This window comes from Cuculus canorus, chromosome 9 (genome assembly GCF_017976375.1).
Source record: "Cuculus canorus isolate bCucCan1 chromosome 9, bCucCan1.pri, whole genome shotgun sequence".
Classification (NCBI taxonomy): domain Eukaryota; kingdom Metazoa; phylum Chordata; class Aves; order Cuculiformes; family Cuculidae; genus Cuculus; species Cuculus canorus.
In genome coordinates, this window is record NC_071409.1 from 10,549,314 (window position 1) to 10,571,234 (window position 21,921).

General features: G+C 40.2%; 1 protein-coding gene across 3 annotated transcripts; it reads right to left on the minus strand.

Annotated features, from left to right (window-relative positions):
• Positions 1-1,530: 1,530 nt before the first annotated feature.
• On the minus strand, positions 1,531-20,702 carry PLSCR1 (phospholipid scramblase 1). Of its 3 annotated transcripts, none has more exons than XM_009567529.2 (9): positions 20,653-20,702; positions 10,106-10,137; positions 9,167-9,286; positions 7,653-7,813; positions 6,602-6,644; positions 5,310-5,530; positions 4,370-4,531; positions 3,142-3,303; positions 1,531-1,970 (listed from the first exon to the last, which is right to left on the minus strand). In XM_009567529.2, exons 1-9 carry the CDS (start codon positions 20,685-20,687, stop codon positions 1,911-1,913), a joined length of 996 nt encoding a protein of 331 aa, XP_009565824.2. In that variant the 5' UTR covers positions 20,688-20,702; the 3' UTR covers positions 1,531-1,910. The 3 variants fall into 3 exon arrangements, with proteins under 3 accessions (XP_009565824.2, XP_053930574.1, XP_053930575.1); XM_054074599.1 differs by lacking the exon at positions 20,653-20,702 and adding an exon at positions 12,073-13,655; XM_054074600.1 differs by lacking the exons at positions 6,602-6,644; positions 9,167-9,286; positions 10,106-10,137; positions 20,653-20,702 and having other exon boundaries at positions 7,653-7,791.
• Positions 20,703-21,921: the final 1,219 nt, after the last annotated feature.

Below are 21,921 nucleotides of genomic sequence, written 5' to 3' on the forward strand. Positions count from 1 at the left end.
CATCAGATTTTCATTTACTTCGAGGAATGAAGATAAAGTCTCCCAGTTATGACCCATTAGCCCAAGGTCCTAATATCTTAAATTTGCTTTCGCTCCCCAATTTACAGTCAAGGGATGAATTTACGATGCAAGATGCTTTTCAGCATAGGCAAAAACATCACCTTTTGCCTACTTGCAAATTATTATTCCATCCATTCTTCAAACAGCTACAAATAGACCTCAATCTAATGCAAAAAGTAAATTTAAATTCTATACAGCACTTGCCATGGAATTAAGCAGGTATTTTCAAATATCTCCAAAAAATATTTGGGGAATATTTAAGTAACACTGTTCTCTGCTAAAAATGCAGCTACTGAATGTGCTCAGGCCTAGGACTTCAGGGCTATAGGCAGAACTGAAGCTGTGTGTCACTCCTCGCAGGAAAAATAATACTGAGTTTAGCCATATGAATGCCTACAGGACAGGCCTGCTTCTGGGTGTGTTGCTTTAGTTTCTATACACGTAACTTCTACTCCTAACTAAAGCAATCAGAAACTTTTATGAGATTTTAGCAAGACAATTTCTAGCACCTCATTAAAAGCTGGTCAACATAGCATAAATTATTTTAAAAACAATTATTTACTCCCAGCAAATCCCTACTATTAAAGATATCATATTAAAGGCATTTTGTCTTTAGCAGCAGAAGCTAACTTTAATAAGGCACAATATACAATCTGAAATACTTTACAAACAGTATAGATTGTTGTCATGAGTTTGCACAATTTAAACATCAAAGAGAGTCCAGGTACACAGCAGCAATGGCACTCCTCTTTTCCTCTGTTTTTGACTACCCAGGAGTCATCAAAACATTGACAATAGTGAACAAAAGGGATCTTTAGCAGAATTAGAATACAACTGAAAATATTGGCAAGGTCTTCTCCCTGTGGCTGGATCCCAACCACTGCTATACGCACATGCTAGTGTGAAGTAGGAGCAAGAAATTGCAACCAGTAGCCACTGCTTGAACATTTAAATAAAGCTATAAACGCTAAGAAATGGACTTGCCATTTCATGCATCGGCTTTTGAACTGGAATTGTTGTTTATTATTCCTGTTCCCTTACATCTACAGACAGACCTGCAATCTGAGCAAACTATGGACTAAATGAAGAGTAGAGAGGACTGGAGAATCCGAAAAATAACTAGTTTTTCCTTGTGTCTGGAAAAAACACACTCATGAACAAAGCAATTAAAGGATTATTAAACAGAAGCAACTAGAAGCATTTATATTTCCCATCTCCTCTAAACTTGTTAGTGAAAGTCAACACCTTAAGATTTAAAACAACCCAAATTATGAAACTAAGTTACACTGAAGGAGTCATATTTATCACTAGATAAATCACAGCAGATTTATCACTAGATTAGTACAATTTTACAGTGATTTCTGATACTTCTGTCCAATTAGATTACTTTGTTTTGAACGTATACATAGGATAAGAAGTGGGAAACAAGAGAACATGAACAGTAAGACAAAACTACCAAAGAAGAATACGCAGGAAAAAATCAGGACCTCTTTATTACACTCACTGCTTGCATTAACATTGAATATAGTAACTTCTTTTTAACTATTGAATATAGTAACTTCTTTTTTAACTTTGAGTAGTTATTTTACATTTTCAAATTTCTTGAGAAAAAAAAGTTGCTATCTATTTCTATACATTACAATATTGAGCTGTACAGATACAAGATTCTTCTTAGAATACCACAAGTCATTTCATCAGATTACAAAAGAAAAAAATGGTTACCAGAGTTTATAGATATATAACTTCAAACACAAGATGTACATTTCTCACATTCTTACTGGAGCTCTGCAAATCACTGGAAATTTGGGAGATTTATATTCTTCTTCATTCTATATAAAAAGTTACAGATTTCATTGCCAAACTCCTGCTCGCTGTTTGTTATCAGCAGCATGCTCAAAAAACATGAAGTCCTAAGAAGGAAACAAAAAGCAAATGAAACAAATACTTTAATGCAGTACTTAGTTCAGTTCTGGTTGTTTTGCAAGGTGGGAGCGCCTCCCTGCACCTCCCAATCATCTGTGTGTCTCAGAACAGGTTACCCACAGGGAGAGAAAAAGGTGGTGAAAAACCTACATGGAAACTGTAAACCATCAATAGCCAAAGCTATGCTTTCTTTACTCGGGATTCCTACCCTGACTTTGTTTGACCTTACTCAGTCCCTTCAATTTTATCTCAGAGTACATCATAATGGTCACTATCTTTAGTTTACATCTAGGGGCCTCACTTTCCATGTCTGGAGTCCTGGGTTGTTTGCAGTCTCTAACACTGTACTTCATGCACATGGTAGCACACAAACATGCGCTGCTGAGGAAAACGTGGTACACACACAGGGCTGTTAGAGGCTGGTGAGAACTTTCCAAATTCAAGGTGTTCCACTCGCCCCTTTCGTCCCCCTCTTCATCCCTGCTAGCACAGAAGCCGTGCGCTCTATGGAATGGGACCCGATACTGAATAATCCGGGTAAGTGGAAAGGCGAGTGTGTCACACACTGTTTCCACAGAGCAACATGAGCTGCAATGCAGTATTTGACATGGCAGAGTCAGCGTGCAGTTGAAAAGCCCTGTATCAAGTTAGATATGCTTTGTTTCTACACAAATTCCCTCCCTTTACAGGAAGAGTTCTTCTGAGAGCGTTTAATCCAGCTCAGGGCTTCACATTCTTCCAAAAAGGACAGTCAGGAGGAACTGGCTGCAGCATTCAGCTGTCCAGTTCATCAGCGCAGCAGGCTGCTCTGGCTTTAGATGGATCACAACTATTGCTGATCTGCACTTTTTTCATCCCAACATCCACTTAAACATGCCTTCCTCTGCTAATGAGCCTGCAAGGAGTCTTCCCTTTATAGGGTTTCTCAGTTCCATGACTTCTGAAGCTCTGTTTAAATATATTTATCAGTATATAATACGTAGCCTAGAATAAGCTTATTATTGGAAATAATTCCTTGTTGCTCTCCATGCTTAATATTACACGCAAAAAGTTCACAACAGGCTGTCACCCACTTCAAGGAGCTCAGAGTCAAATCCTTTACTGGCATAATTTGAACATGGAGATGAAAAAGTCCATTCATATTCAAGTATTACTTACGATAAGGAAGCAAGCACCAATCATGACAGCTTTCATTTTTACATCAAGGTCCATTGGAAATGTGATTCCAAAGTTATCTGCATCTGTAAAGGCTTCTTTCACAAACCCAGTCCACTGCTTTGAAATCCTACCAACAGTAGCAGTCTCATCCACAGACTTCACCTAGTTTAATATAAAATTTTAAAAAACCAAACAAACATCAAATCTGTCATTCATGACATTCTCAAATCCTTTTCATAGTAGATCAATGTGAAAGCTTCAGATCATGTTATTTAAATTTATGTAGCACTGAATGCAACCAGAAGGCAACCCTGACTACCACAAAGTCAGTCTTAAGTAGCATAGATAAACTTAATTCTAAATCTGAATTTAGAGAGTTCGGTGTTTTAATGGTGTTAGAAGACAGCTACTGCATGCACGCACACACACTCCGCTGGAAGTGTTGTCTTTTAGCTGAGAGAGTGAATTGGTTTCTCCTGCCATGTATCAGGAACTGCTCAATTGAAACTTAAACAAATTACCTTCTTCTGTTCCAAAGCAGAGGTTAACCCTTTGTCAACATTATGTTTCCTGAAGTTAGATCCAGTCTTCAGAGTCATGTGAAAGACTAGTCACCAAAATAAAAAGATCCTATATCTCCTTTAGCAACTATTTGCAACATCTTTTTAAATATTAAAATGTAGACTAGTGTATCTACTACATGTGTAGGAAAATAATAATAAATGTAGACTAGTGTATCTACTACATGTGTAGGAAAATAATAATGCATTACTTCTAAGCAAAAGCTTTAGCTCGAGTCCTTCAAATCTGTATTTTAGATCTAAATTGTTTTGGTTTACTTGGTCATTGAATTATTATTAAATGATTAAATGAGAGGTTGTAGTACATCATTTTAATAAGTACCTGATAAAGCTGATAACATTGTTTTGTTAGAGCTTAACATAATAGATTAAAAATGATTTTGCTGCTATAATATTACCCTGCAACCATAGGGAACCAGTCTCACTTATCACTGACGAGTGCCTGTAAGATGTCATTTCTGGAAGTTTGTCTGGCTTATCTAAAGTAATATAGGTATCTAGAGAAGTGAGTTGATTTTACTAGTATTAAAAGATTTTGTACTTACTGTATATCACAGTTCCGTTGACAACAGTAAGTTGAGCAATAAACTACTATCAGAGCACTATCTAAAAGAAGATATACACAAGCAATTTTTAATATTGCATACCTCAAAATTAACGTCCTCACAACAGCTGCAGACAACACATGGCCCACCAATTCTCAGTATATCCATTCTTTTCTCATCTTGAATGGTAAACTTTGGCAGGCAAGGATGCCAGTTCTGTACAACATAACCAACTGGTGTTCCTGGAGGTGCCTGAACTTCCAGCTTGACAGGAAAAAGAAAATCTCCACATGAATGTTCATGCTTTGATATGTTTCTTAGACAAAGCCCACACTTGCACATAAACCAAACACAATTTTTCCTCAACAATCTGGCTTCCCAGTGCATGAAGTAGCATGGGGTTCCCTGTGAATGTTCTCAGAAAACTGAACACAAATTGCAAAGCTCATATGCACCTTTGGCCTTCACTGAAAAAAAATAGGATGCTCCTAAGACTATATATACACAAGCTATGCATCCACACTAAAAAGATCAAAGCCTAGTGAAAAAGGCTGAAAGCATCCTGAAAGCAATCAGTGAAGAGATTCCAGGATGCAGCTACTACAAATACCTCAGTAAGAGCTCTGAGTAGGCTCAGATTTGAGGCTTCAGAAGTTGCATCATGTCCTAATTATTTTAGTATTAAAAACCCTTGTAATTTCATGTATTGAACTTCACTACAGCTTTCACTGTTTTCAGTATACTGAAAACTTTAGCCGCTGCCCAGCCTTTAGACTGCAATTTGGCATTTGTGACAAGTTTCCTGACATGCCGTTGAATCAAATTTTTCATTATCATAATCAGAAGTGGCCAGATCAAACCTAACTGTGCAGCACACTAGCTTCTTCTCAAACCAAGGAGACCCCACGCACAAACCCCACAGCTTACAGACAAACCCCAATTTGTTTCACTCCACCTTCTGATTCAAGACAATCCCAATCTTAAAACTGCACAGGTGGACCACGTCCCATCAGGGGGAAGATGGTGAGAGGGAGCATCTCACCTCCTGTAAGCAGCAAGGAAAGCAGCATGAAGAACACCTGAGAGGTCTTTGCAGAGTTATCACCTCATGGCCCATGTTGTCCACAATCCGCAGAGTGAAGGGTCGTGACGGCCCACAGCAATTCCTGGTGCAACAGTCAGTGTCTTCTGCTGCAAAGTACACTCTTTGCCCCAGTGCATTCTTGATTTCATATTTATTGTTGGTTTCAAAGCCAGTCAAAACTGAAAAACAGGAACAGAACTGTTAAATTTCTGAGGTGTGTCTGGTCAGAAAAGTCCCCATGCTAACTCTAAAGCTACCCTTTGGGAAGGGAGGCCTCTCTCAAAGTCTGTCAGAGGCAGCTACTGGGCAGGCACAGCAGTGGGGGAGGACTCTAGCGAAGAGCAGCTCGGCAGGGAAGCTTAAAGAAGAGAAACCACTATGAACATAGCAATGCAGAAAGAGCATGGAGATGTCCATCAGTCCCCTCCCACCAGACATGGACATCTACTGCCAAAGCAAGCACCACAATTATGGAAGATTCCCAGGGAAGAGCTGAAGAGGTGACACTTAAAGAAACTTGTGAATTTGGAAGTGAAGCAAAAAAAAGAGGCTCTAGAGGGCATAAAAATATTCAGAATGACAAAGCCACAAGAAGAGCCACAGTCCAGATTCACAGCAGCACAAACAGAAAACAACAAGAGCAAGGACAGAAATTGTGATTGATTTCTCTAACAAACGAAACTACTCTTTGAAGCATTATCAAAAGAAAATGCAGCAGCATTAAGTGTCAACTGAGATGGATGGTCCATTTTATTTCTTCTGTTTGAAAGACACTGATAACATGACTTTGATATTCTTAAAATGAACAGAAGGGGGCAGAAAGAAAGCAGTTCAATTTGCTAAAACAGCAGGATTGCCTGGAAACAGCATCAGACCCGTGTGCCAATCTATGGAATTAGATGGAATAACAGAGGACAGAAAATCAGGTCTTTAAACAGGCAAGACAGGCAAGTAGAAATCATGTGAATGAATGACATGGGAAATGTGTGACTTCAGTTACAACTAGCTACCAAGATTATTCAGTCACATTGCTATCTATCTTTTAAGATATAAAAGCTGCTTAAAATCCTGTGCCCCCCTATCTTTTCCTTTCTCTCCTCCACAACTTCTACAGGAAGTAGATAGCAGAGACAAGAAAAAGAAAGGTGGTGATCCATGTTAAATATGTAGCGTGAAAGAATGTTTCAATTTAAAATCTAATAATCCCAAGAACCGTAAACATTTCCCTGCTATAAATAGTTCACACTTACTCTCAAGAAGTTCAATTTGCTGATGAATTAATATCTGGTCAATCTGTTTGTGGTTGAAAAATTAAACAGCATAAAGAGTTAACAGTTGTAACTAAGAGAAACTTAGTTTTAAGAAGCATTGCTATTCCACTTCAGAATGCAAATTTATGGATCAATACATTGTCTATAGAGGCAGATAATCTACCAATAAAGCTGTGGAAGTAGCTCATATACCCCCCCATCCTGTCTTCTGTCAATTTAGCAGAGCACTCCAGCAGATGGCAGAAGTTGTAGCTAAGCTGGTCTGGTTACAAGCACGCAGGACTAACGTGCCTATGCTTCTTCCACGACTCGGGTAGCTCAGCTACAGAGCATGACAAAGCCTCCATATCCCAGATACCTACCTCAGGGGTCCGTGCAGACAAAAGCAGGAAATTTCAGAGCAGAAGCTGAGATACAGCTCAGCCCTGACTGAAACTCAAGAAATATCAGGTTGGGGTTTTTTTTTAGCAATTTGCAGAACTGGAAACAATATATCAGTGTTGAGCCTTGATATCTGCTCCCAGTGATGGGATGAACTGTACTTTTATAGTTTAAGGACATACTCTGTAATGTGGAAACAATTCTTATTTTGCTATTAGCATTCCATTTGTTGTGAAGTCTGACTAGCACCTCTCCTAACAACATTATGAAGAGATGTGAACAAGGCATTGTGTGGAAAATTAAGCACCCTTGGTATGCTGCACTTGCCCATATTATATACATCTATTAAATACACCGTGCCAAATCACATCATATGTCACAAATGGAAGCTTCACAAATGGAAGTACGTATGACAGCCCTGCACTGCTGGACCTTCAGTGTCTCGCTCGGCAGGAGAGTACTCCATGAAGTGCTGCAGCTATAACAGGCACCTCCACACTTGAATATGCATCAACTACATCATAAATGGCTTTGCTTAGCAGCCCCAAAGCAGCAACACACGCAGCTGCACCAAAGCCAGATGCATTTTTTAAACTTTTTCACAGATGCACGCTGCTTTTCTCTGCCAAAGGAGGAAGGGTGCATGTACCTGTGTGAGGTATTCCAGTCCAGGAGGGCAATTAGGAAGAGCAGGAGGGACAGGCATCCACATTGCCTCCTTGTTCAGAATGGGCTGGCCTTGGATGGGTGGGACAGCCGGGCCTGCCATAGCCTGTCCCTGGAAGTTATAGCTTCCTGCACCTGTAGGACCTGGTGTGGTAGAAGACAAACAGTTGTGAAACTCAGATTTTAGAAAAGAACTGCCCCACAGATGTTCAAAATATTAATTTGTTTGCTATTTTGAATTATGAAGATCCTTATACCTACAATATATTTCAATTGTGAAAAATACAACTTACTTGATGGAAGTTATACTGAATCGTGCTGCTGTAATCCCTCCAGACAAAACCAAATGAAATAAATAAATGCATCATTCTTGAATATAGCAGAAAAATTACTAACATACAGACAGGCAATTCAGAAATTAGAAATAGCTCAAGACACTGACTTTTAAACTTATCTTTAGCCCAAATCAGTTCAGCACCAATGTTCCATGTTGCATTACAACACATGGACTGCTACATGTGAAAAGTCATGCTGTTGCCATAAGGAGGACAGTATCTCCCGTGATGTAAACAGCTGTGGCTTAAAACTCATAGGTGGCAGGATCACTGACCCCAAAGAAGCATTCACCTTTATGGAATACAAAATCACTTTTATGTCTAAGCACAGGCTTGGCACACAAAATATCTATCTAGTGCTATGGCATGTGAGTGTGCGCAGATACAGTTACTCGAAACGAAAAGTGCTCCCCTGACCTCCATCAAACAGGTAGCAAGTGCTCATTCCCCACTGAAGTCAACTGTGCTGACAGACCTCAGCTTGCCTTGCCACAAAATGCATAAGCTTTAACTTATGAACACTAGCTTAGCCCAAACTTTTTGCTTTTTATCTACAGCTATGCTTTGAGCCAGACTGTTAGACGTCGCTCATTGTGACTTGGTTCTTCAGAAAGCAATTAGTTGGCAGGACATGAGAAGCCATTTAGGAGTGCTGCATTTTGAACATGTAGCAGAAAATAAGAAAAAAATACAAATGAGTGAAAGCATAAGGTATAACCACGTGCAAAGTACAGCAACAGAGTAGGAAACAGGACCAGCAGAACTGTGAAAGGGAAACAAGTCTTTCTTCAGTTCTAGATTTCTAGAGAAAAATCAAGTGAAATACTGAAATAACATGTTAATTAAAAAATCTGATCATCAGCAAGAAGCTGCCACACATTAATTGCTTTGCATCAGTAACACCTCCCTAACAAACTCCTTACAATGACCACTGAGTAACATCCAACATTTTTAGCTCCTGCCGCTGATGGTACTGCTCAGCACATACTAATACATAGCACCAAGAAGGAAAGAAGATGACTTCGCAGTAAAACAGAAATTAAAAGAAATTCTGCAGAATTAACAGCAGAAAAGTGTACCAGAGACAGTCACCCCTGTGAAGCCTCCTAGTTCCCATGCTTATTCGCTTGTGGTATAGCAGATCTGCAGCCAAGGAACCTACCCTGGTAAGCCCCAGGTGCATGCTGAGGATAGCCATAGGGGACCTGATTTCCGTAGGGGACCTGATTTCCTGGTCCATAGTTAGGGTGTGAAAATCCAGGTGCTGGTGCAGGTGTATATTCTGTAAGAATGGAAAATACACTGAGTATGGCTCACTTCCTCCTACCCTAGGGTGAAAGATCCCAAATATTGCTTGCCTTTTCCAAGCAGACACATAACAAAAACCAAGCAGACATTTTCTGTATAGCAAAAAAATGTATAACAAGGTCACATTTATGCACAATATGCATATTTAAACATCAGTACAACTTAAAGGAGTTCTGATCTTTAAAGCGCAGAAGAAAGGCAAGTACTGCACATGATGTCATGAAGATGTCACAGAATCACAGAATCTTTTAGCTTACACGAAACATTTTGAGATCACCTAGTCTACCCCTGTCCAGGCAGGGCCAGTTTACTCTCTGTCTGAATGTGAAATGCCTTTATTCATTTATATTTAGCAGGATGCTCTAATTCAGAGAAATGACAGAGAACTGACAGGCTGCCCTCCTGTACAGAACAGACTAATAATGAACCATTCTCCGCTATATAAAATATTTTCTCCCAATTTCTTCAAGTTAGGACTATCCTAATGCCTCACCAGCAGACTCAGAGGGTTACGGATTTAAAAAGATTTAGCAAGTTCAGTTTGTAAGCAAAAATAACTCAAATTTCAGGATGATTTTATTTAACTTCAGAAATCAAGATCCAAAAATGTAAGCCGCAAATTTTGTAAATGATTCAATTTTAAAATGTAAATAATTTCAACTTAGAACATTATATATACTTCATAAAATTAGAAGGTAAACTAATAACAAAGCTAATATTGCTTGAAGCCCTCAGAAAGACCCGTTATCTTTTTTATTAACAAAAGATGATATTTTGCTTATATTTTACTCACCTTGCATTGCCGCAGATCTGCTTATAATTGTTCTGCAAAACAACATTTTTATTTCATGAGGGTTTTAATACATAAGTTCACACAAGAATTATCCAGAGCTCTCTATTTACGATCGATAAAAGATACTTGCCTGTCTCAACTGTAAGGCAAAGCTGGATTACAAATAAAAGCTAAAATAAACAAATACCTCTGCCTCCCATACCACAACATAAGTGAATTATCTAAGCCTGCCTTCATGCTTTGAGTATCCTGAAATCATCCTCAACTCAGAGGAAAGCATCAGGATGTGCAATTATTTCATTGCAGTGTAGCACTTCATTGTGCAAAACCATTCAGAAACATCATGTAATTCATATGAACAAATTACTGCCATAATTTCAGAGCAACTGGTGTAGTGTATTGATGTTGTCTACAAAATCTGCTTGGCTAAATCCTGGAGCAGCTGTGAGCCACGCTACCACCTAGTCAGTTCTTTATGCTATTTCACTTCTGAAGTGGTTCTACTAAGTTTCATGTATTCAGTTTTTGCCTCCACACAATAATAAAGGGTTGGTTTGCACAGGCAAGTGGGCTTTCACAGCAGAATATCAACAGTGAGAGGGACAACTGCTTGTCTTTTTCTTTCTAATCTTCCAGAGTTGCCAGGCTTCTAGAATAACTAGAAACCTAGTTATTCTTTAAAAAAGAATGCAGTTCGAGGTAAACTAGTAATGTATTTTTGTCTTTTACAGTTATTCCAACTAGTACAGTTCAATGAAGATAGTCGTTCAAAGCTGGAATGGAATTGAAACTGAAAGCAGTTCCTTCCTGCTTTTTACTCCCAGATAAAAAGCAGATGTCATGGGAGGAAGTTTAATGGTTCTGGGATGACATGGCATCTAGCTCACATCCCAACTTCTACACAGCATGTTTAATAAATTGATTTTAAAGTGTCCTTTTTTTTAATTTATTTTTTTCTTCTACTTTACTAACAAAACTACCATCCTGTTTTATGTACTTTAATTGGATTCTGGTCCCCATATGAATATAGATTTAAAAAAAAGCAATAGGAAATAATCCAAATTATAAATTTAAAAATCTGAAAGAACATATTCAAAGTATTTAACTTAAACCTTGTTCTCACAGCTGATAATGTAAAGTGACAATTTTAATATATGACCATACTAAAATACATTGACAAAACTACCAGCTTTTAGGAATATCATAAATTACATACGAATAAAAAATACTGTGGAACGTTACAGAGAATTACAGCTGAAATCTTTGGTACAGGGAGAGCAGAAATAGAATCCTATGACGTATTTAAAAGAAAGGCTTCATAGTAGCTTGAAACCTTTTTTCTCCCTACAACCATACATATATCCTACTGTGTATCCTAGGGTATAGAAAATGTTGATTTGCTCTACAGCTAGAAAAATGACAAATGTTTTACGAAGTTCAACTCCCGTTTCATAGAATCGAGAATCAGACATGATGCTCAAGAGAATAGTTAAGAATATTTCTCATATTAAAATTGCCTCTTTTTTGCTATTGCTTTTTATCTAGACTCCTTCAACCACCTCCAATTCAGTCATCAAGATTAATACATTTTCAGTTATGCCCTGCTTTTTATCTGAATAATTTATAAAGATTGTGAAACAATAAAAAATTCTGAAATACCAAAGGAATGAGGAACAAAACATCACTTCTTTCAGCCTTTGTATTGCACAATGTATTTTTCAGCCGCATTGTTCCACATGGGGAAATTCCCACCTGGTGAAACCTCAGTCAAGAAACAGTAGTAATGAAAAGACCAGTCACTTAGAAATGTATTGGTTCCAGCTGCCTGGGTTACACAAAGCAACGATTTGAAGTGTGCATTTTCAATTAAGTTTAATAAAACAAGGCTTTGGATGCTGCTAGGAGTTACTAGTTCTAGTAACAGTTTTAAAATACATACAAGGAACAATCATTGAAACATTACTTACTTAGCAGAGAACAGTATTTGCATTCAGCTCCCACTAATACAAAAGAGGCAGAATGCTATTTCTTTGAAAGGGAGTTAGAATTCCAAAGAGAGAGATGGACGGACAGAGCTTCAGCCGGCAGAAGTTCATTGTTGAATTAATTTTAGTTCAATGAAACAGTAGCTGCATGAATCTCTTGTGCTATGTTAGCCACGTGCTGCAACCTGACTTACAACATAAATACGGAGTAAGTTGTATTGGAGTGAATATGCTGGCCAAGGTGTTCCAGAAGAGCAATTACGTATCATTGGGAATATCTAATAAAAAGCTTTACAAGGCCACGAGCAATCTGATCTGAATTTGAAGTTAGTCTGGCTTTTAGATGAAGAATGGACCAAATGACCTCTAAAGGTCATCCTTTCCAACGTAAATTATGCTAGGATTATAAGGATCCTTCAACATTTTATTGCATTATCAGAGGTGTTTGCAGATTAAACATACCCCAAAATTCCCCAGCTGGAGATCTGAAGGGTGAGAGAAGGGTTGGGACCAGACTCTGGCTGCAGCATCTGACCCCTCAGTGGGGCTACTTTGGGGTAGGGCTATGCGAGGGAGCCTGTGCCAGGAAAAGTCGCTAAGTTTTGCCTTTTCCTAACTATACTATGGTTTCCGTAGCTCTGGGTCCATGCTCCCAGAGGGAGGGCAGGTGAGGTATAAATATCCTTGCTTCTCTGAAGGAGGTGACATACCTGGCTTCTGCTTCACACAAGGGAAAGCAGAAGCAATTTTGCTGGCAGGAATGAAGCCCTGTGGGAGCTGCGAATGCCTCATGCAAAGCAGCTGCCCGATAACAAACCATCCTTATGAAATACAGGCTCTGGATTGTCTGAGGTCCCCCCAGTGCACCTACACTAGTTCAGAAACACTAAGAAAATAACATCTCTAGATTGTTCCTTTGTAAGGAATGTCCACGTTTCTTTGCAGTCACTTTCCCATTTTAAGATCTACATTACATAGCTAGATGTCCCTTACCCTGACGTCAGTAGATGCACTAAAACTGATTTAGAGATCTTAATTCAGTTAACTACAGAGCTTCTGCTTTTTATCAGAAAAACAGTCCCAGCTTTATTCATGACTATCAGTTTCGTTTCCCATCAACTCACTGAAATACTGCCAAGAGCATATAAACATAGGCCCCCTGAGCATAAACATGGCTCACACACACTGCCAGTTAAATATCAAGCCAGGCCCTTTCTAAGAAGTTTCATAATACAAAAAAACAGACTTACAAAGCCAAACAGCTGTAGGGCACACATTAGTTCACCCTAATTAGCTTTGTGGCACTTATTTTCATCATCACATGATATTAAGACTATTCAGCCATTACGAAACTAGTAGATTATTCAGCCATCACACTAACGAAGATTTTAACCTTGACTGCTGAAGAAACAGTATACTTAAAAATAATCTATTTGACCTAATTAAACAGGTTAACAAAACACTGCTAGAGTTAACAAAATAGACTTCAGAGAAGGAATGAAACGAGCTATAAGTTGATCTATTTTGTTCTGATGCAGGAAGGTACCCTTTCCCCTTCCACAGGCATCCCTCCTGAAGGCTGGAAGCGCCAGTGCACGAGAGCCAAAATACCAGGTCACACTCTGGGTTCCCAGCCTCGCCGAGGCCGGAGCCCACCGTCACTGCTGGGTGAGGGCACCTGTGAATGCTGCGGTCAGCTCTCTCCAACAGGGCTCTCCCAAGACAGCCTCGGCAGCAAGACCTTTCCTCGAGTCTTTGCAAGCCAGTCAGTTTGTACATTAACTAGGAAGTGTTACTTTCGAGCAATCTCCAACCGGAAAACACAGCTCTTCCTCTTAACCATGAGGTCCTTTCCACAGCCCTTCTTCTAACCATGAGGTCCCTTCCACAGCCCTTCTTCTAACCATGAGGTCAATTTCACTGCCCTTCTTCTAAGTATGAGGTCCATTTCACAGCCCTTCTTCTATCAGCTCCTTTCCACAGCCCTTCTTCTAACCATGAGGTGCTTTCCACAGCCCTTCTAACCATCAGCTCCATTTCATGGCCCTTCTTCTAAGCATGAGGTCCATTTCACAGCCCTTCTGCTATCAGCTCCTTTCCACAGCCCTTCCAACCATCAGATCCATTCCAGGGTCCTTCTAATCATCAGGTCCATTTCCCAGCCCTTCTTCTAACCATCAGCTCCTTTCCACAGCCCTTCTAATCACTACGCATCCCTGTGATGAAAAAATGCAAACACACAGCGGAAAGGCCCCGCTAGAAGAAATCGCACCCAGTAAAGACCCCCGTACCCACCCGCTCGCCGAGGCGCTCCGCCGCTCCGCCCGCGCTCGGGCTGCCCAGCGCCGCCCGGGGAAAGGCAGCGGGGTCCCCGCCTCCCGGGGCAGCTCAGGGGCGGGCAGCGAGTTCAGTTTGTTGTTTCCGCTAAATAAAACACACCCTGTTGCGTACAGCACTGGGGAAGGGCGCTGAAGCGTTCCCGCAGCGCCGCTCCGAAAGGGAGCGCCGCCTGCCTTACATCGCGGGCTTGGTACACCTGACCCGTGCTCCCCGTGGCATCCCAGAGCTGTGGGAATCCATAGCGCAGTCAGGAAAGGGCAAAACTCAGCGGCTTATCACAGAATCACCAGGTTGGAAGGGACCCACTGGGTCATCGAGTCCAACCATTCCTAACACTCCCTAAGCCATGCCCCTCAGCACCTCATCTACCTGTCCCTTAAACACCTCCAGGGAAGGTGACTCAACCACCTTCCCGGGCAGCCTGTTCCAGTTTTCCTAGCATGGTCCTACCCCGAAACAGCCCCACTGTGGGTCAGGTGCTGGGAGCCAGAGCCCGACCCCGACCCTTCAACTCTCCAGCTGGGGAGATTCGGGGTGTGTTTGATCTGCAAACACCTCAGATGCTGAGGCAGGGGAACAGAGGGTCGGCTGTTTGCTTAAACCTAGAGGTGCTGTATCTCTACAAGGTTTTCTTGCAAAGCTAGACATTTAAGGTAGTAATGTCTCTATATTGACTTCCACAACTAAAAGGTTCGTCATAAGGGAGGTATGGCAGTTAAAACTTGCCCATGTACCTGTTGTCTTTTGTATGTATAATCACAGAATGCCTTGGGTTGGAAGGGACCTTTATGGGTCATAGAATTATAGAATCATAGTATAGTTTGGGTTGGAACGGACCTTAAAGATCATCTAGTTCCAACCCCCCTTGCCATGGGCAGGGATGTGTCCCACTGGCTCAGGCTGCCCAAGGCCCCATCCAACCTGGCCTTGAACCCCTCCAGGGATGGGGCAGCCACAGCCTCCCTGGGCAACCTGTGCCAGTGCCTCACCACTCTCATGGTGAAGAATTTTTTTCCTTATGTCTAGGTTGTAATAGTCCAACCCCCTTGGCAGGAGCAAGGACTTCTTTAACTAGATCAGGTTGCTCAGAGTCCCAATGTGTATCGTAAATCCCCAAATGTATTTGATATATACCAAATGATTATTCACAGAAATTAAAAAAATCTTGTTTCCCCTAGCCTTTGCACTATCACCTCCTCTTGTCTGAAGAAGTTTCCACATAACCTAAATGTTCAGCAAAGAGCTGTTTCTGTGAGATGTCTGTTAATGGGAAAAAAAAAATAACCAAACCTTAAACCCCTCTGCTTGATACTTAACACTGATACACTATTTCTGAAAGATATCCTAAAAACACAGATGATTTGAGGAAATTATTACTTTATCTTTGGTTCTAATAAACATTAATACTAATTGGTGTGATACAGGCAGTGCAGTGAGTTCGTATTTCTTGGGGAAACACTGGTTTTAAGTCTGAAAAGGTCGGAAGTTTCTAAAAGTTTCCTATAACCTGTAAAGCTTTTTTATTTCAAAACCGTTTGTGCCTGCTGCAAAAAAAAATGACTCTTACAAAAAGGGATAGTTCCATGATGCAGAATTCAGTTGTACATGATTGTGAGAACTGAAGTAATGAAAGGAGGCACCTATTAATTTGTGTACTCATTTGATAATAAATTTATCCACAGTACTAGGTGAAGCCTAAGATGGGTAGACAATATTTTCATTTCAAAACTGGTTGTATACAAATACATTTTGGGCATGGCCCTAAATTCACTGTACTTTCCTGGTTACATGGAAGCTCTGTGGAGCTACTCACCATCATTGATCCATTGGCAGCCCTTTAGTGCTGAAGAATGGGGAGGCCCAGAGAGTACCAGAAGAGCTGCTGAAGGTGTTTGACATAAAAGCAGCAGTTTTGGACAGAGATTACCCCTCTAAAATAAAAGCTCAAAGTTTCTATTCAATGAGGTATACATTAAATTTATTTATTTTTAAAAAAAAAAAACAAAACCCCGAGGTACTGTTACATCTTGAAATGCCCCATTTTTTGGTGGATTTGTTGTTAAATAGTGTGAGATCAAGACAGGGAAGTGTTAAAGCCCTCACTTTCAGCTCAAATTTTAAAGAAAGAAGCTACCTTATTACATAACATGTTGTATATTCCAAATATTTTCAGGTTCAAGATGGCCAAAAGATGCAGTTAATATCAATGTTACTGTTAAATAATATTGCTTTAGTCTAAAATGTAATCAGTCCACCCTTTCAGTATTAGTATCTTAGCATTAGGCCATAAAAATGAACTCTAGATGAAGCTTGTTGAAACTGCAAAGAAATCTGACATAGCAGAACTGGCCAGCATTAATAGCTCAATTTGTGAAGCCTTAAGCCACAAGCTGTGAACTTTCACCTAGACATGACAAATCTTGTGCTTAGCTTTTACTGAGTTGCATGAAAGAACCCCCAGAGCCTGTTCAAGCCACAGGATAAGAAGCTACACCATCTGCAAACCTTAGATAAGAAAAGAGACGTCCTGCATAAAGGCAAGGGAAAAACAATGAAGAATGAAAAGGCTCCAGCTCCTATAACACCACTGAACCAACTGTCACGTGGACAGAGCACAAAGAGCACATTGCATGTGGGAACTTAGACCATAAGGGTATAATTGTCCAGGGATTTTTTTGTTTGGGGTCCATCTCCAGAGACACCCAGCTGGAGCTGCAACCTGATGCCCTACTATCAATAAATTAGCCTGAAGTAATTTGTATTGAAGACTGTGCCTAAGGTAACATAGGATGGAGCCAACAGGAGAAACGCAACAGAGAGAGATATAGCGAGAATTTGTGAGTGAGTAGCTAAGAAAGTCATAAAAGGCACCTGTTGGTTCCCTGGAGCCACTTGCTGCCTGTGGACCTTGGTCCCAGCAGCTGAAGTCTCAGGTGGGATGAATGTGACTCTCAGTGTGCTGTGTATGCTCTGGCAAGGTGCTTTCTGTAGCAGTTAACGTCGATAAGCCATTAACATCTTGAACTGACATACCTGATTTTACAAGGGTCATTGTAGATTTACGCAATGTTTGTTAGTTATCATCATAAAATGTCCAAGGCTACAGAGAAACTGGTGTAACATACTGCAGAAGATTGGCTCATAGATATGTCTTTAAATGTCAGTGTTAAGTTTCACGTTGAAGTCCTATTGCCTCAAACATGTAGCCTATATTTTTGCTGTAATGTACTGTCATTTGCATATTAATGAAGTTTTAATCTCTAGATTCTATGAAAAAAATACATTCTAGATTTTTATAATAACATTACAGTGAATAACAAAATATTTTCTTAGGTTTTAAATCTGAATTCTCCTGCTAGTTTCTTCAGCATTATTGAAATAAACATAATAAATTGAGCTTTAAATAAAAAAACACAGCAGCAACAACAACAACCAAAACAAACAAAAAAAACTATTAGGGTCTTCTAAATTTCTGTTCCTGCTGTTGAAAGTCCTGTCATTCATTCTTCAGAAACCTTTGGACAATGTGTACACGTGCAGATGAAACTTACTGAGATGCAAAATGTAAGACTTATTTTCAGGAATTATAAAACAAAGCAAAGAATTGTTCTGTTCTGTCAAAGGGTCTAAAAAATACGTCTGTGGTAGCAAAATGTACTTGTCATATTTCCATCTCTAGGCTGCTGCTATCCTTTCTTTAGTTTTCCATTCCTACTTCACAAGGCTTAAGAGTACTTCCAGGCAAGTACTAGTTATTACCTGTGAAGAAGATAATCCTGTTTTATAGATTAGTAGACACGAAAATGTGTGGTGTTTTTCACAAGAAGTGAAAAGGACAGTCTGCTCCTTCTTTGTTAGGGACTAATGAGCTAATTCTTAAACTCAAATGATTGCAGTGTCGAGGTGTCTATAATAAGCAGCATCATTCTGAAATATGAGATATTTATATTATAAGATATTTATATTATAAATATAAGATATTTATATTCGGAAATATAAGATATTTCAGATGGCATCAAATACAAGCCCATCGTCCAGACAGCACAACAAATAGAGTTACCTCTTTGCCAGATCCCACAGCTTGGAATACCTTTGCAGCAAGGTATTAACTGCAGTTCAGCTTGGATCATGTGTTATATACCTTGAAGTAACAGATGAAAAATTCAATGCTCAGAGGTTGTAAAGCCTAAATTAGAGACTGGGAGTAAGAAAGCGAGCACCAGTCCCAACAGCTTCTCCAGAAATACCAGGGACACAGGAAACTCCTGACGGATAACCCTGAAAGATAAAATTACTTCTGGAAAGAAGTTCTGAAAATTAAATATTAAATTCAGACCACTCCCAGATAGGATGCTAGAAAACAACATGAAATTCTGTCCCAGCTATCATCTCTTATAACTTACCAAATTAATAGGTCCATTTTCATGGCCTTATTTCTGACCAGGATTGTACTCAGCTACATTGAGGGCTGAAAGTCTGTCAAATTTCTTCCTGAGAAAGCGACTTTGGACTTCCATAGAAATACCTGAGAGCAGCCTTTGCATGAACCAAACAGTCTGATTGCTTAGAGGTTTGATGAGCTGAACAAATTAGTGTTGTTCTCATGAAATCATCCACAATGCATCGAGGATGGAGTCACTTGCTGTTCTGCCTTCCTTGCAAAGCTTCCCTGCTGTCATTGAGGAACTGACTTGTGATGCCCATCCGAGCCATTTGAACACTGGAAAAGTGGTAACAACTTTTCCAGGTTTCCTTAAGGTCAATTTTGAAATAAGATTCAGCAGAAAAGACTAGTACTTTTGCAGCCGGCAGCCTCCACTTACTGGCAGCCAGCTGGGCTGCGTGCCTTTGGGCGAGTGCCAGGGGGAGAATGGCTTGGCTGGGCTTCAGGTCCTTCCTGTAGCAAAGTCAAGCCCTCAGAAGAATGACGTTGTGATGTTGTTGATACTGAAGACCATGCTGTTCACAGAACTACATATTCAGTATCCACTAGAAAAAAAAAACCAACCACTTTATGAAAACAATATTGCTGTGTTTCAAGTGGAAAAAACCCAACCTCAAACTAACACTTGCAGTTTTAGGGCCATTTTTTCCTCTTGCAAAGTAGAAGAATGAAAAGAACACTTGTGTTTCTGATTGTAAAATGCAAAAACAATTCTAAAGATTACTTAGCTTTTCTTCTCATGATATTTTTTCCATCTAAAAAAATGTAATGTAATGTAATGTAATGTAATGTAATGTAATGTAATGTAATGTAATCCTTTTAAGGAAAACAGAAATGGTTAAGTGCAGGTCACTTTGTAGCCTTATGTACTGTGTAGCCTTTCTCTTCTAATTCCCCAAACAAGATCTCTGTTTCAATATTCAACTTCCCATAAACAACCCCCCCATTCTTGCAGCATAGACACCAGATACAACAAGGACTTGGGGATTTTAGTTTGCTAGTTTCCTCAGTTGCCTAAGAGTCTCACCTAAAGCTGACTAGCATTTTTTCACACAACTACATTGAGTCCACTAAGAGGATTAATACCAGACACCAAGAAATAGGGTTTAAGAAATATGTATAGAATTATTTTGACATGGTTGGGAAATTAGAAGCATGTAGTAGTATTTGATGTGACTTCTCCTTTTAACAGTTATATTTAACTCAGTTCAGACTTATAACCAGAAATTTAAATCCTATTGCCCAGCAAAGCATGACTTTTTCGCACAGGGATGAATGTTATTTATTACATGAGGATATCTTCATCTCATCAAAGAGAACAGTGATAGCAGCGTATCTCTTCCTTTCAGACATTTATCAGTAGGAAAAACGGTATACATCTGCGACGGCAGAAAAAAAGATTCCATGATTAACACAGTACAAAACAAATTATCAGTCTTTGCCATATCAAATAATGCTCCATTTCTTTTCTTACCCATCTAGGATCACTGGTATTAGGATGGGCAGCCAGTGCTTTTCTGTTAGATCAGTGGGTTGAAACACTCAGTACCTTTTAATTTTCCCCCATAAGCAGATTTGATCAGAGCCACAGGGGAATCCCTTAAACATTTGGAAGGGAAGTTGGAATTCCTTCAAGATAAGTGAGAAAGGGATCATGCTCCCAGTAATTTATTCTTTAGGTTTATCTTCTTTAACTGAAAAGAAACTTTATTTGTAGGTTCTTGACCCCATTTTCTAGGTATATTGCTTATGGGCTGCACATTCATAATATTACTTACTGCTGCTTTAGCTTCTGATCCCCCAGCTCCGGCATCTCGTCTGATCCAGTGGTACCCAACACCAGAAATGTGATTAGTTCCTCCACCATCTTCTGACACAGAGGGCTCAGAACCCGATTTGCTGGATGGAGTTGTGTTGATCAGGCAGCTGTCATCTTTCTTGCTGACATCACCTGAACAGCTCTGTTTCCCTTAGTGGTCCAGCAGTACAGTCTGTGTGAAGGAACATGGGGGGAAATTTGCTCACGGCTGTGCACAAGAAGTAAATAGCCTTTGTGCTGCTCAGACCGTGTATAACTGCATTGAAACTCGAGAAAGGCATTGCTTGCATGCCATAGGAAGCAACAGTGAACACCAGGAAGTTTGCCTTTTGTATCTCTGTACATAATCCCACAGAATATGTGGGATTTCCCCAGCGTCTGTGATCTGGAAAGCAAACCCAGACCAGCAAAGCAGCCCTGCAGATGCAGAGAAAGATTAGCTGTGAGCAGTTGTTGTTGTCTTAAATACAGAAAAGACAGAAGATGTTAGTTCCAAGGCAGGAAATTAAGAGTGGTGCCAGGAAATAAAGAAAAAAAGAAAAGGAGGAAATTAAAGGAGAAGGAGGAGGAGGAGGGGGAGGAGGAGGAGAAGAGGGAGGAGGAAGAGGAAGAGGGGGAGGAAGAGGGGGAGGAGGAGGGGGAGGGGGAGGGGAGAAGGAGAAGGAGAAGGAGAAGGAGAAGCACTGGAACAGGTTACTGGGAGAAGTCATGGATGCTCCATCCCTGGAAATGTTCAAGACCAGGCTGGATGAGGCTGTGAGCAACCTGATCCAGTGGAAGGTGTCCCTGCCTATGGCAAGGGACTGGAACTGGATGATCTCTAAGGATCCTACCAACCCAAACCATTCTATGACTCTATAAAAATGCTGCCCCCTACCCATGGCAGGCCAGGAAAGAATCCTGAGCTGCACTAGCAGCAGCCCCAGCCAAGGGACACTTTTTTTGCTCCCATCCCTCACTTGCACACAGCTCTGAAAGGCTGACATCACTCGAACTGTATACACAGAGGAGTGGAAAAGATACTGACCGAGTCCAGGACCTTCAGTTTCTGACCTCAGATTTAAGGCATGGCAAGCAGTGCTTGGGCATCTGCGTTGTAAATTCCATCCCCCTGTGTGGAAACTGCTGCAGGGATAAGGTAGGACGGGGTAAATTGGAGTCAGTGTTATCATCTGGGAATAATGAGGTAAAAGCAAAACTGAATATCAAATACCAGAAACATTGCAGT